General features: G+C 43.4%; 1 protein-coding gene across 1 annotated transcript in view; it reads right to left on the bottom strand.

Moving 5' to 3' along the window:
• The window catches only part of MEP1B (meprin A subunit beta), a 29,331-nt gene extending 18,558 nt beyond the window's left edge, over positions 1–10,773 (bottom strand). The window contains exons 1-3 of the mRNA XM_066625264.1: positions 10,656–10,773; positions 3,715–3,893; positions 1,341–1,559 (exon numbers count right to left, since the gene is read on the bottom strand). Of these exons, the coding sequence (XP_066481361.1) occupies positions 1,341–1,559; positions 3,715–3,893; positions 10,656–10,771 (514 nt within the window). The 5' untranslated portion in view covers positions 10,772–10,773. The remainder of the gene's footprint in view (positions 1–1,340; positions 1,560–3,714; positions 3,894–10,655) is intronic.
• Between the last annotated feature and the right edge of the window lie 1,290 nt (positions 10,774–12,063).

Below are 12,063 nucleotides of genomic sequence, written 5' to 3' on the forward strand. Positions count from 1 at the left end.
AATATTTTTAAGAAATGTTTTAACTTGAAGTAATTTCAAAGAAGAGATTCTCCCTCAAAAGACAAGGGGGGAAAAGCATGTTCTGGGCAAAATATGCAGCCCACTCTCTGCAGGCTTACAGAGACATAAGTCCCACAAGTTTTCAGTTAGGTTCACTCCCATGCACTGACATAAGCACATACATAAACTAAAAATAATGGCGCTTATTGCTGCGGGACAACCCAATCCTATGGGCGTCAGTGCCACATGGTGTAGTGGTGCCAAAATGGCGGCAGCTGTATCCAGAGGCCCTATGGAGGCCACTAGCGGTCTCCTTAGGGGAAGGGGATATTCTCCCCTCCCCCCCAGTAAAACAGCATGCCCCTCAATGGGGCTTCTCAAGTCTACACTGGTTATTTTGCCAGCACAGACTTGAGAACGTCTGTGTGAGGCTTTTCAGCCCAACACAGAGAAGGCCTCTGCTGGCCCCACACCCCTCCTGCCCCGACCCCTCCCCCATCCCAGAACATCTTCCCCCTCCCTGAACACCTGCACCACTGGCAGGCACTGCTACGCACCACTGACCAGCATTCTCCTTGTGCTGAGCCCAGCACTGAAACTCCCTGCTCCATCGGTACCATAAACATGCTTAACGGCACATTTATAACACATAGTGCTGGTACTGGAGTTCAGCGCCAGCATTAAGGGACAATAGGATTTGGTTCTAAATATGCATAGAAACTGAGATTGGGAATGAACTGCATCCAAGGAAATATTGGTCAGCCTGTTTCCTTCTAAGAGAAAAATTGCTGCAGCTTCTTTCAAGTATAAAGAGTGAACTACTAAAGCTCAAGACATCAAATGAATCAGCCTTGAGGCATTCAGGAAAAGGTAGACTGAGCAGCACAGATGATCAAGCTAGTTCAGATTGTTAACAGTATTCATGAAAAACGATGCATGCTACGCTTGGGGAAGCCATGCTGTTTGTAAAATAAAGTAGGAAGCTTCAGGTACAAAAGTGAAGGTACTGGCTCAGTCACTCATTCATGGAGTGGACTGAGTAGATGTCATGGATTTGTTTCTTTTTCAAGGATCAGATACACCATAGGTAGGTTGCAAATAACAAGCTCTGAATCAGCTTTGGTCACCTTGGGTGAATTTTATACTTTCTCCAGGAAAGTGGTAATTTGCAAGTCCTGGTATAAAAGCTTCTCTGTCTCACAATAAGTACACTTCAGGTGAATTGAAGCAACTGTAAAATTACTCTGCTTATAAAGCAAAGTAGGAAAGCAAAGGTAAACAATGAAGAGAATAATACTAGGAAAAAAGCAACAAGGATGTTAGGAGCCTAAAACACTTACTACAATTGTAGAGTCGATTCAGCTTACGGATATCATATTCACTGAAATCCATTCTCTGTCCAATCACATCACTGAAAGCAGGTATGTTGGTTACTATTGTCGGTTCTGTACCGTTCATAAAGGCAGTTTTACTATAGTGCATTACAGAAGTATAGTCATAAGGGACATTAAGGAAGTCTGATCTTTTATCATCGTATTTATTGAAGTTTCCTTCTTTACCTGGTCAAAAAAAGAAATAAATAAAATGACTTACTATGGTGACAAAGTCACTTGCTGTTGGCACAATTTAGCCAATTTTTAAGTTGCAATTATTTCAATCTTCCATTTAAATATGAAGTGTTTAACTTGGATGGATTCCCCCCATGTCATTTCTTGTTTGAATTCCAAGATATATCATTAAATGTTACTTTATTATACTATTCCTACTACACAGTTCTGTATGATATTTGACATGTTAAGGCTTACATTTTTTCATTATAATACACTGAAATCCTAAAGCCCCACTGACTATTCCATTGACAATAGACTAACAAAGCATATGCTCAATTTCCACCCATTTTAGTCAATGCAATGTCAAAACTCTTATCTTTGGAGTGTGACTTTTAAATAAATGCACTTTAAGAAAAAAAGTATTATAATATTTTTAATTTTAACTCTTGAAACATTGGAACAGTATGACAAATCTCTTCGATTTAAGTTTATTATTCACGTAATACTTACTGCATGTTTTTCATTTTCTTAAATTAACAGAATGATGTTCTCGAAAGGGTTAGTTGTACTCTGGGCAATAGTCAGCAGACATTTATCAAGATCAAAGCCTGGTGCTTAAGCTAACCTTGTTGCTTCACTTACTCAAGACGAAAGGACCAATCCTAAACCCTCCCAGCGCTGGCACTGGGTGATGTAAATGTGCCGTGAAGCACATTAACAACATTGGGAGAGTAAGTAGCACCGGTGCTGAGCCTATGCCAGTGGGCACAGCACTGGGAGGCCAACACCAAGAGAGCACTTGTGGTAAGGAGCATCACCAGGTGGTGGTGCAGAGTTTCTTGGTGGGAGGGAAGGCATTCCTGGGCCAGGGAACTGGGGCAGAAGGAGGGTGGGATCGGCGGAACCCTGCTCTGCCACATTCTATGCATGTCAGGCTGAAACACCTGCAGTCTGTGCTGGCAAAATTGACTGCCCATCTCATTGCACTGTAAAGGTAATTTGTGGGATTGTGGGCGCAATCCTAACTTGTGCTGCAACAGGCAAGCCAGGAGGCTTGCGCTGTATCCAGTGCAGGATTGTGGCCAGAAGCAGCTTAGCCAGAGGCAAGGGGAAACTTTTCCCCTTACCCCTGGGTAAGGGGTGCTGGCGCCTATGGGTCTTCTCTGACTTGCACCACCTCTTGAGGTGGCACGAGAAGAGCAGAGTGGCTTGAAGCTGCTTCATTCTCCCCGGGGAAGGGGGTTGGGATCCGGCATAACTGCCTCCCGCTCCCCACCTCCCACTCCCTGCCCACCCCCAGGGCTGCCCATTGCTGTCCCTCCCTCAGCCCAGGAATGCCTCCCTCTCTCCCCCTCCCCCATGCCTACCTGTCACCCTAGTGTCAACTCATCCAAGCCGACACAAGGAGCCAGGAGGAAGTTGGCCGGAGGCTTCTATCGGCTTCCGCAGGCCGGTGCTTCTGGGAGTGCCAGTATGGCTTCCACCCACCGAGTTGCAAACGTGCTTTACGGTCAGGTTAGGATTGCGCCCTGGGTCCCTTTTTTATAATACCGTTAACACTCGTAGGCTATTTGGCAGCATTTTGTTTTTACCATTTTAGATTGGCCCTACTCATAGCTGACTGTACCACTGTAATACAGACTGCTCGCCAATAGCGAAGAAACATTTGCTGTTGTCTCCTCAGTGCTAGCCTATGGTTAGGAGATGATTTCATGATAGGTGAAGAATCTGTATATTGTCTTCTCCAAGTTTGATGGATATATCATCGAAAATTTGGAGAGGACAACATCACTCCTGCTAAGAGGAAAGAGCAAATGTCTGTATGAAGAAACAGCACTTGGCAGCTTGGGAGACAAAGGGTTTCCAGTTGGAGTTAGCTGAAACTGGTAGTTGAAGCCAGTAGGTTACCAAATGTGCTTGAGGGGGATCAACCTCGAAGAAGTCATACTGTACTTGAATATTCACTTTATTTACAAAAGTGTGTAATATTCTTTCATCCAAATGAAAACAAACCTGGCAATTCTGCCTGTAGAACTTCTGACTGGGGAGAGTGCAATCCTGTATAAACTTAGATAGATCAAGGTAGAAAGCTTTAACTAGCTTTTAGTTGAAATAGAAGCAGTGTTGATGAGACCTATAAATCACTGAAAATTAAATTAGTTACCAGCCTGAATTCTGTCTCGCATTATTGTGACATAATCATCCCTGTCAGATCTTGACTGCTCATGCCAGAATCCCAATGCGTGAAGGAATTCGTGCTCAATTGTCCCAATCCTGTCACAGTTGGTTCCTATGGAGAGTTCTTGCCTCCCTCTTCGTTGATTTCCTACAAAGGACCAGCAGCTAATAAAAAAAAATTAAATCAATCCAGATGCATTTTGCACATAATCCTATACTTTCTCAGTTAAGAGTTCATCATAAAAAATCTTTTCACAAAATGTAGCTCTATGATGTGGAACTTATGTTCACATAATGCATTATTTTAAAAGACGCGAATCTGCCTCCTCACTTCATTCAACAACTTTGTGTTGTTCCTCCTTCTGAGATTTGTTTGACTGGGGACACATGAGAGAACCTTCTCAGTCACATCCCCAGATAATGGAACTTCTTTCCATTAGAGGCCCAGTTGGCCCCCTCATTGCTAGTTTTGCATTGTCGGGTTCAGTGGTTCTCGCACATTTAGCACCGGGACTCACTTTCTAGAATGAGAATCTGTCAGGACCCACCAGAAGTGATGTCATGACTGGAAGCAACATCATCAAGCAGGAAAACTGTTAACAATCCTAGGCTGCAATCCTGCCCACACTTACCCAGAAGTAAGCCCCATTTACTATCATTGATAAAAGAATATACATAGTAGCTTGTTAAAAGTACAGGTCTGTAACATTTCCCCAAATGCAGTCACATACCATGGTAGCATCAAGTCTTAAATATTAAAAATAAAATATTGAAATGAATGGGGACCCGCCTGAAATTGGCTCGCGACCCACCTAGTGGATCCCGACCCACAGTTTGAGAAACACTGGTCTGTTTAAACCTTTTTGTTTATACAAGTGTTTAGTTTTGCCCTGATGTTGGCTGGCTTATACTTGTGCTCTCAGTTGTCTTAGTCGTTCAGTTTGTTTGATTTTGTTTTTTTTAAGTTTTTTTTAACTTGCATAAATTTCTTTCACATAAGCTGCCTTCAAGACACCTTCATGGTGAAAAAGCAGAGTAGAAAACCCATGATGGATAGCCAAAATCTAATGAAGTGAATTTCAGTACACAAAAACTCTAGCTACAATAAATGTATTAGTTGTTAAGGTGCTGCAAGACTATTTCAAGGGCAGCCCAATCCTAACTTGCACTGGAACAGGCAGGCCAATGGGCCTGTGCTGTATCCAGTACAAATTTGGAACCAAAAGCAGCGCAGCTCAAGGCAAGGGGAATTGCTTCCCCTTACCCCATGCTGCTCTACAGTGGCCCCAACGGGTCTACTCGAATCTCAGCTGCCTCAGGAGCTGCCTTAGATCCGAGCAGAACAAAGCAGCCAGAGGCTGCTCTGCACCGCCCTGGAACAGGGGTCCAGATCTGACATAACTGCCGGGTCCTGGCCCCGCCTCCCGCCTGCCCGCATCCAGTAATACTTGCCATCTGCCCTCCCTCCGCCCCAGAATGCCTCCCTCCTTTTTCCTACCCACCCTCCCCATACATCCCCTAGACCTTTGTGTCAGCCAGCCGGCACAACTCATCCATCCTCCAGGGCCTGTGGTAGTGCGGGGAGGCAGCATATGTCCATGTGCCAGCCCAACTTCCTTCCGAGTGGCACAAAAGTGCTTTTTGACACTTTTGTGACACTTGGGCCAGCGGTCCCTTGTGCTGGCCAAAGTGGCTGTTAGGATTGCACCTTTAGTCACTCTACAGTGCAGTCTTATGCAATCTACTCAGAAGCAAGTCCACATGACTTATATGCGAGTTCTAGGTAAGCTTATATAGAACTGCAGCCTTAATCCAGCAAGAAAAGCTGTGAACAGAAGCTGCTTTTATACAGCTACTTGCTTCTCTTATTCCAAGATGCTTATCAGCTTCTTCTATTCACTTGCTGAACTGGGCTTGTGTATGGAGATTAACACAGATTCATATCTGCATTTGGATTCAAGATATCCACCTCCACTTGCTCTACAAAGTGTAAATCATGACATACATTTCTACACATATTGCATACAGGTAGGAGAAGTCATCTACATAACCCCTAGTTGGGCCATTTGTGTGAAAAAGCTGTTAAGGGTTGTTTTTTTAAATGTATTTTTAATTTTGATGCTAAAATATAAACAATATAGAGCAGTGGTTCTCAAACATTTTGGCACCAGGACCCACTTTTTCGAAAGACAATTTGTCAGGCCCCACCAGAAGTGATGCCATGGCTAGAAATGACATCATCAAGCAAGAAAATTTTTAACACCCGCATATGACAAAATCAAAACAAATTAAGTAAATTTAAAAGTTTACAATAAGTGTAAAAATTAATTTAAAATAAAAAAAGAACTTGTGAAATCCTCCCAAGTAGTTGCTGATCTGTTCCCAAAAAATTCCTCAAACATCCCAAAAGCTGCATGCTTATGCAGGAGTAAGCCCCACTGACTATCACTGTTGAAAGCATATACATAGTAGCCTGTTCAAAATATAGATCTATAACATTTCCCCACATGCACTCACATACCATGGTGGCATCAAACCTAAAATATTAAAAATAAAATACACATTGAAATGAAATTGGATCCCAACCCATGTGAGAAGCATTGAATAGAGCATTCACATTCTAACAATGCACAGCTTCATATAACTAGAATACAAATGACTTTAAAATTACATAATGTAGTCATACAAGAACATATTCCAAAGTTTTTCTTCAGAAAGGCTTTGGTGGCAAAAATCAAATGACTAGATCATGCCGAGCTGCTGCTCATAACTGCCTTGCTGTGTTGAGAAGCTGTCACAGAAACCATTTTAAGTAGTTTACACCTAGTCATTTGCTCTGTCACCAATGCCTGAACAAAACAATGCAAATATGTATAGAGATAAGTTGCTTATATTAGTTATTAATTTATCTCTACATGAAGACTGATCAGAAGGGTATAGATCAATTGTTTTTATAACTGGGGAAATGAGTTCATCAGCTAAATAGCAACCAAATTTCAATGGTCTTCATACTATGAAAACTGCCTTGAGCACTTATTAACTGGAAAGGCAGAGGAAACATTAAAAAAAAAATTAACTTCTGATTTTTATTTGAATTCAAAACAGGAACCAACAAGGTTAGTATTGTCATGTTAGTATTGATCTGGTTACTGCTTTTCTGCCTTCCACAATACCTTTCAGAAATGCCAATGGGGAGGATCTTTTATCATAGCTGGTTCAGCTCGAGATATCTGGGAGAATGTGAACTTTCAAATGGAGCCCAAACCTGAACTTCTTTCCAACAAGGTTTGTTGCTCTTAAATTTGGAAATGAATTTGATTAATATAATCAAAGTATCGAAGGACAGGTAACAATTTAACCAGATATCCACCTTTGATTTTTCATGCCTACTGTAATGTACTAACAGGGCCCACATGTGCTAATAGCAATGATGTGAAGAGGCAGCCTTTCAGCCCTTAAGTGTTTCTAATTGGGGGAAGGAGACAAAGCACAAAGGGCTCTCCAGATCACTCCACTATCTGTCCACCAACCCAGGGAGGGGCCCCCAATTCCAGCCAGAAGGTGGCACCAGAGGAAATAAGCCAGGCCTAAGCAGTAGACAGGAAGAGATGCTGCAAGTGCACACATGGTCTGACCTCTGGGCACAGAGCAATCTTTCTGTGCCCTGTAAGGCAGGATGACTGTGGCCAGGAAAGGAAAGTCCAGGTGGGTGGCCACCCTTACTATGAGGGAAGAAGCCCCACTAAGCCCATCCCGAGCCAGGACCAACTGAATGCTTAGTGCTTGGACAGGCAGTGGTGTAGCAAGTGAGGGGCGAGGGGGCAGTCGCCCCCCCAAGGCTGGTACCTGGGGCGGACACCACAAATGACCCAACATTGCTAACATCGCAGAGATTACAAATAACCCCATCATGCTATATACCGTTGGATGTGGAATTTCCTGCTGAATGCAATGGAAAAAACAAGAGTGCAATATCTCCTTTCCATCAAAAGTTATCACCAAAACACTGGAAACAAAAAAATGCATGGAGCCCTATGGAAAGTGGACGAACACATAGACGAACAGGCCTTGCTGAGGGAGAGTCAGCATGGCTTCTGTAAGGGTAAGTCTTGCCTCACAAACCTTATAGAATTCTTTGAAAAGGTCAATAGGCATGTGGATGCGGGAGAACCCGTGGACATTATATATCTGGACTTTCAGAAGGCGTTTGACACGGTCCCTCACCAAAGGCTACTGAAAAAACTCCACAGTCAGGGAATTAGAGGACAGGTCCTCTCGTGGATTGAGAACTGGTTGGAGGCCAGGAAGCAGAGAGTGGGTGTCAATGGGCAATTTTCACAATGGAGAGAGGTGAAAAGCGGTGTGCCCCAAGGATCTGTCCTGGGACCGGTGCTTTTCAACCTCTTCATAAATGACCTGGAGACAGGGTTGAGCAGAGAAGTGGCTAAGTTTGCAGACGACACCAAACTTTTCCGAGTGGTAAAGACCAGAAGTGATTGTGAGGAGCTCCAGAAGGATCTCTCCAGACTGGCAGAATGGGCAGCAAAATGGCAGATGTGCTTCAATGTCAGTAAGTGTAAAGTCATGCACATTGGGGCAAAAAATCAAAACTTTAGATATAGGCTGATGGGTTCTGAGCTGTCTGTGACAGATCAGGAGAGAGATCTTGGGGTGGTGGTGGACAGGTCGATGAAAGTGTCGACCCAATGTGCGGTGGCAGTGAAGAAGGCCAATTCTATGCTTGGGATCATTAGGAAGGGTATTGAGAACAAAACGACTAGTATTATAATGCCGTTGTACAAATCGATGGTAAGGCCACACCTGGAATATTGTGTCCAGTTCTGGTCGCCGCATCTCAAAAAAGACATAGTGGAAATGGAAAAGGTGCAAAAGAGAGCGACTAAGATGATTACGGGGCTGGGGCACCTTCCTTATGAGGAAAGGCTACGGCGTTTGGGCCTCTTCAGCCTAGAAAAGAGACGCTTGAGGGGGGACATGATTGAGACATACAAAATTATGCAGGGGATGGACAGAGTGGATAGGGAGATGCTCTTTACACTCTCACATAATACCAGAACCAGGGGACATCCACTAAAATTGAGTGTTGGGCGGGTTAGGACAGACAAAAGAAAATATTTCTTTACTCAGCGCGTGGTCAGTCTGTGGAACTCCTTGCCACAGGATGTGGTGCTGGCGTCTAGCCTAGACACCTTTAAAAGGGGATTGGACAAGTTTCTGGAGGAAAAATCCATTATGGGGTACAAGCCATGATGTGTATGCGCAACCTCCTGATTTTAGGAATGGGTTAAGTCAGAATGCCAGATGTAGGGGAGGGCACCAGGATGAGGTCTCTTGTTATCTGGTGTGCTCCCTGGGACATTTGGTGGGCCGCTGTGAGATACAGGAAGCTGGACTAGATGGGCCTATGGCCTGATCCAGTGGGGCTGTTCTTATGTTCTTAAGTGAAACCAAGTCATATCATGTGTTTACTCGCAAGTAGGCAAACGTGCCTTAGTCCGTCGGAAAGGGCAGGCTGAGAGGAATCCAACAATACCAGAATGGTTCCTGTCCAATGAATGCAGCCCCTCCATAAACATTCCAGAAGAAAGTCTCCCTCCAAGCAGACAAATGTATTGAGCCTTATGGAAAGTGAAAGTAAGCTACACAGTCACGCTTACTCGTGAGTAAGCAAACATGCCTTGACTGCTGATCAAGTCAGGCAAAGGAGAATGTAAGGCTAACTGCATGGTCCCCTTGTGATGAAAGTGGAGTTCAACAAATACTCCAGAATGCCCCCCCCCCAAAGAATAAAACAGAAGCTTGAGTTGGTAATTTCTATTTGTTTTTAGACTTGCAAAGCCAGATGGGTCCTGATCATGATATGGCTGAAATATAAGAACTTGCACTGAACTGGGCACTGCGGAGGGCTAAAAATCTCACTGATATTTTTTTTTGGGGGGGGGGGGGTGTTCTTGCAGGCAGGCTAGAGAAAATCCACTTGGTGAAACAGGGCTGGCTTCTCCTTATTTAATTATTTGTATTTCTTTAATTTAATTATTTTATTTTGCTTGATGATGTCACTTCCAGCCATGACATCACTTCCAGTGGGTCCCAGACAAATTGTCTTTCTAAAAAGTGGGTCCAAGTGTTAAAAGTTTGAGAATCAATGCCAAAACAGGCCAATGAGACATCCTCAGGGGTGGGGTGACACCCTAGTGACCAAAATTCTGGACATCGTGGCTGTTAGGAATAATACCATCATGTTATATACCATTTGATGCAGAAATTCATCCATTGCTTGTGGGAAAATATTCACTGCATTTATTTTCTGGCCATTATTATTATTCATTTCATGTCATGACTATTACTATCTCTCAGTCTCACTATCTCACAGGGTTGTTGTGAGGACAAAATAAGGGGAGGAACCATGTATACCTCCGTGAGCTGCTTAGAGGAAGGGTGGTATAAAAATATGAATTAATTAATAACTAATATAATTAATTAGTTATGTTGTATGGGGTGACAAACATTTATGGGCCACGGGTGTCAAATGACCTAGCTATGCCACTGCAGGCAGGCAAATCAATTTGTCAGTAAGTAGACATAAAGGCACTGGGGTGTGCCAACAAAATTTTTTCATATGCCACTATGGGCATGTGTGCAATAGGTTCACCACCCTTATAGCTACAGATGAAAGCTGTATAGCTTTAGATGAAAGTCTCCACCAAATTAAATCCTACAATTACCTCCCCCCCCCCCATTTTTTTTTATTTTTATGCAATTTTTGGTGAAGTCAACCTCAAGTTACTCCCTTATTTGCTATTTGTACGGCTTTTAACAATGCAGTCTTTGCATGCAGAGATTTTGCTATGCATACAGGGCCCAGAAGTACTTCAGAAATACATAATAAATGTTGACCCTTCTTACCCACTGTCTCTGATCACTGATACGTAATTTGCTTCACCTTCCCAGGGTTTGAAATCAATACAGGTTTTTAAGCGATATTGTTCAAATGCTTTGAGGATAAGCCCCTTTGCATTCATCTCTGGAAGAAAAAAGAATAGGTGGTTTTTGCACCCCTAAAATAATGGATTCGATTTTCAGCTAGTCTTTCACCACAATGATTAGGACCTCTAATAGCTATATTAATAATCAATTTGGCACATTAGGTTGCAATCTTATATGGACTTACCGAAGAATAAATTTTACTAAACTCAGTGGGGCACAGACATGTATAGGATTGCACTGTAAGCAGCAATCCTCAACATACTAGGGAGTAAGCCACATTGAACACAACTGGACTTACTTCTGAGTAAACAGATGTTTAATTGTTCTGTAATAGAATTTAAATTGTTGGCATTAGCCATTCAACCATTTTGAGTGTTCTACATGAAAATAAGTTGAGTTATCTAGATGGGCAGTCCAGTACTATCCTGCTATGGAACAGGCAGACCAGCTGGCCTGCACTGTATCCAGCGCAGGATTGGGCTGGCAGCTGTGCTGCCTGAGGCAAGAGGAATCAACTCACCTTACCCCCTCCCCCGGGGAATGTGGCAGTGACTCAAATAGGCTACTTGGATCTGCTCCATCTAAACAGGTGGCATGAATCTGAGCAGCCCGGCACTAGACCGGACTGCCTGGGAGGGGGGTTAGGATCTGGCCTAAGTGCCGGATCCTGGCTTCACCCCCTCCTGGGACCAGTCCACCCACAGACCTGCCTGCCATACCCAACCCTGCAACACCTCCGCAATGCCACCCCCCGCACTCCCCAGATCCCTGCACCAGCAGACCACCACTGGTGCAAACTCACCCTCCACCAGTACTACTGAGTGCATTTAGCCTCCAGAGGCCAGCACAAGTCTCCTGCACTGACCTCCCAACTCACCTTGTAGTGCAGAAGTGCCTTATGGCACTTTTGCAACACCAGGAGGTTGGAGTAGGAAACTTGCGTCAGCGTAGGGTACACTTAGGATTACACCCATTGTAACCTAAATTTTGCCAAAAATGTCTTTTTTGTTTCCTTGGACTTGAGTTATTCATACATTACAAGTCCTCAAGCTAAGCAATGAGTTCTATTTACATTTAGCCAAACAATTGTACTATGGTTTAATATAGCATATAATCAATATAGATGGCTGTTTCTAGCATAAACAAAACAAAGATACACGAACTGCTGTTGCAAGCAAATTATAATCTAAATTATGGAAGTGGGAAGCATCACCAGTATGTTGACGTCAATGAAGTATTGAAATTGCTCTCATGAAGTGATAACAAACTAGATCACCACTGTTAATCCCAGGTGGGTACATCTGACTTTTATATATTTTAGACATAT

Source organism: Tiliqua scincoides, chromosome 4, assembly GCF_035046505.1.
Source record: "Tiliqua scincoides isolate rTilSci1 chromosome 4, rTilSci1.hap2, whole genome shotgun sequence".
Taxonomy (NCBI): Eukaryota; Metazoa; Chordata; class Lepidosauria; order Squamata; family Scincidae; genus Tiliqua; species Tiliqua scincoides.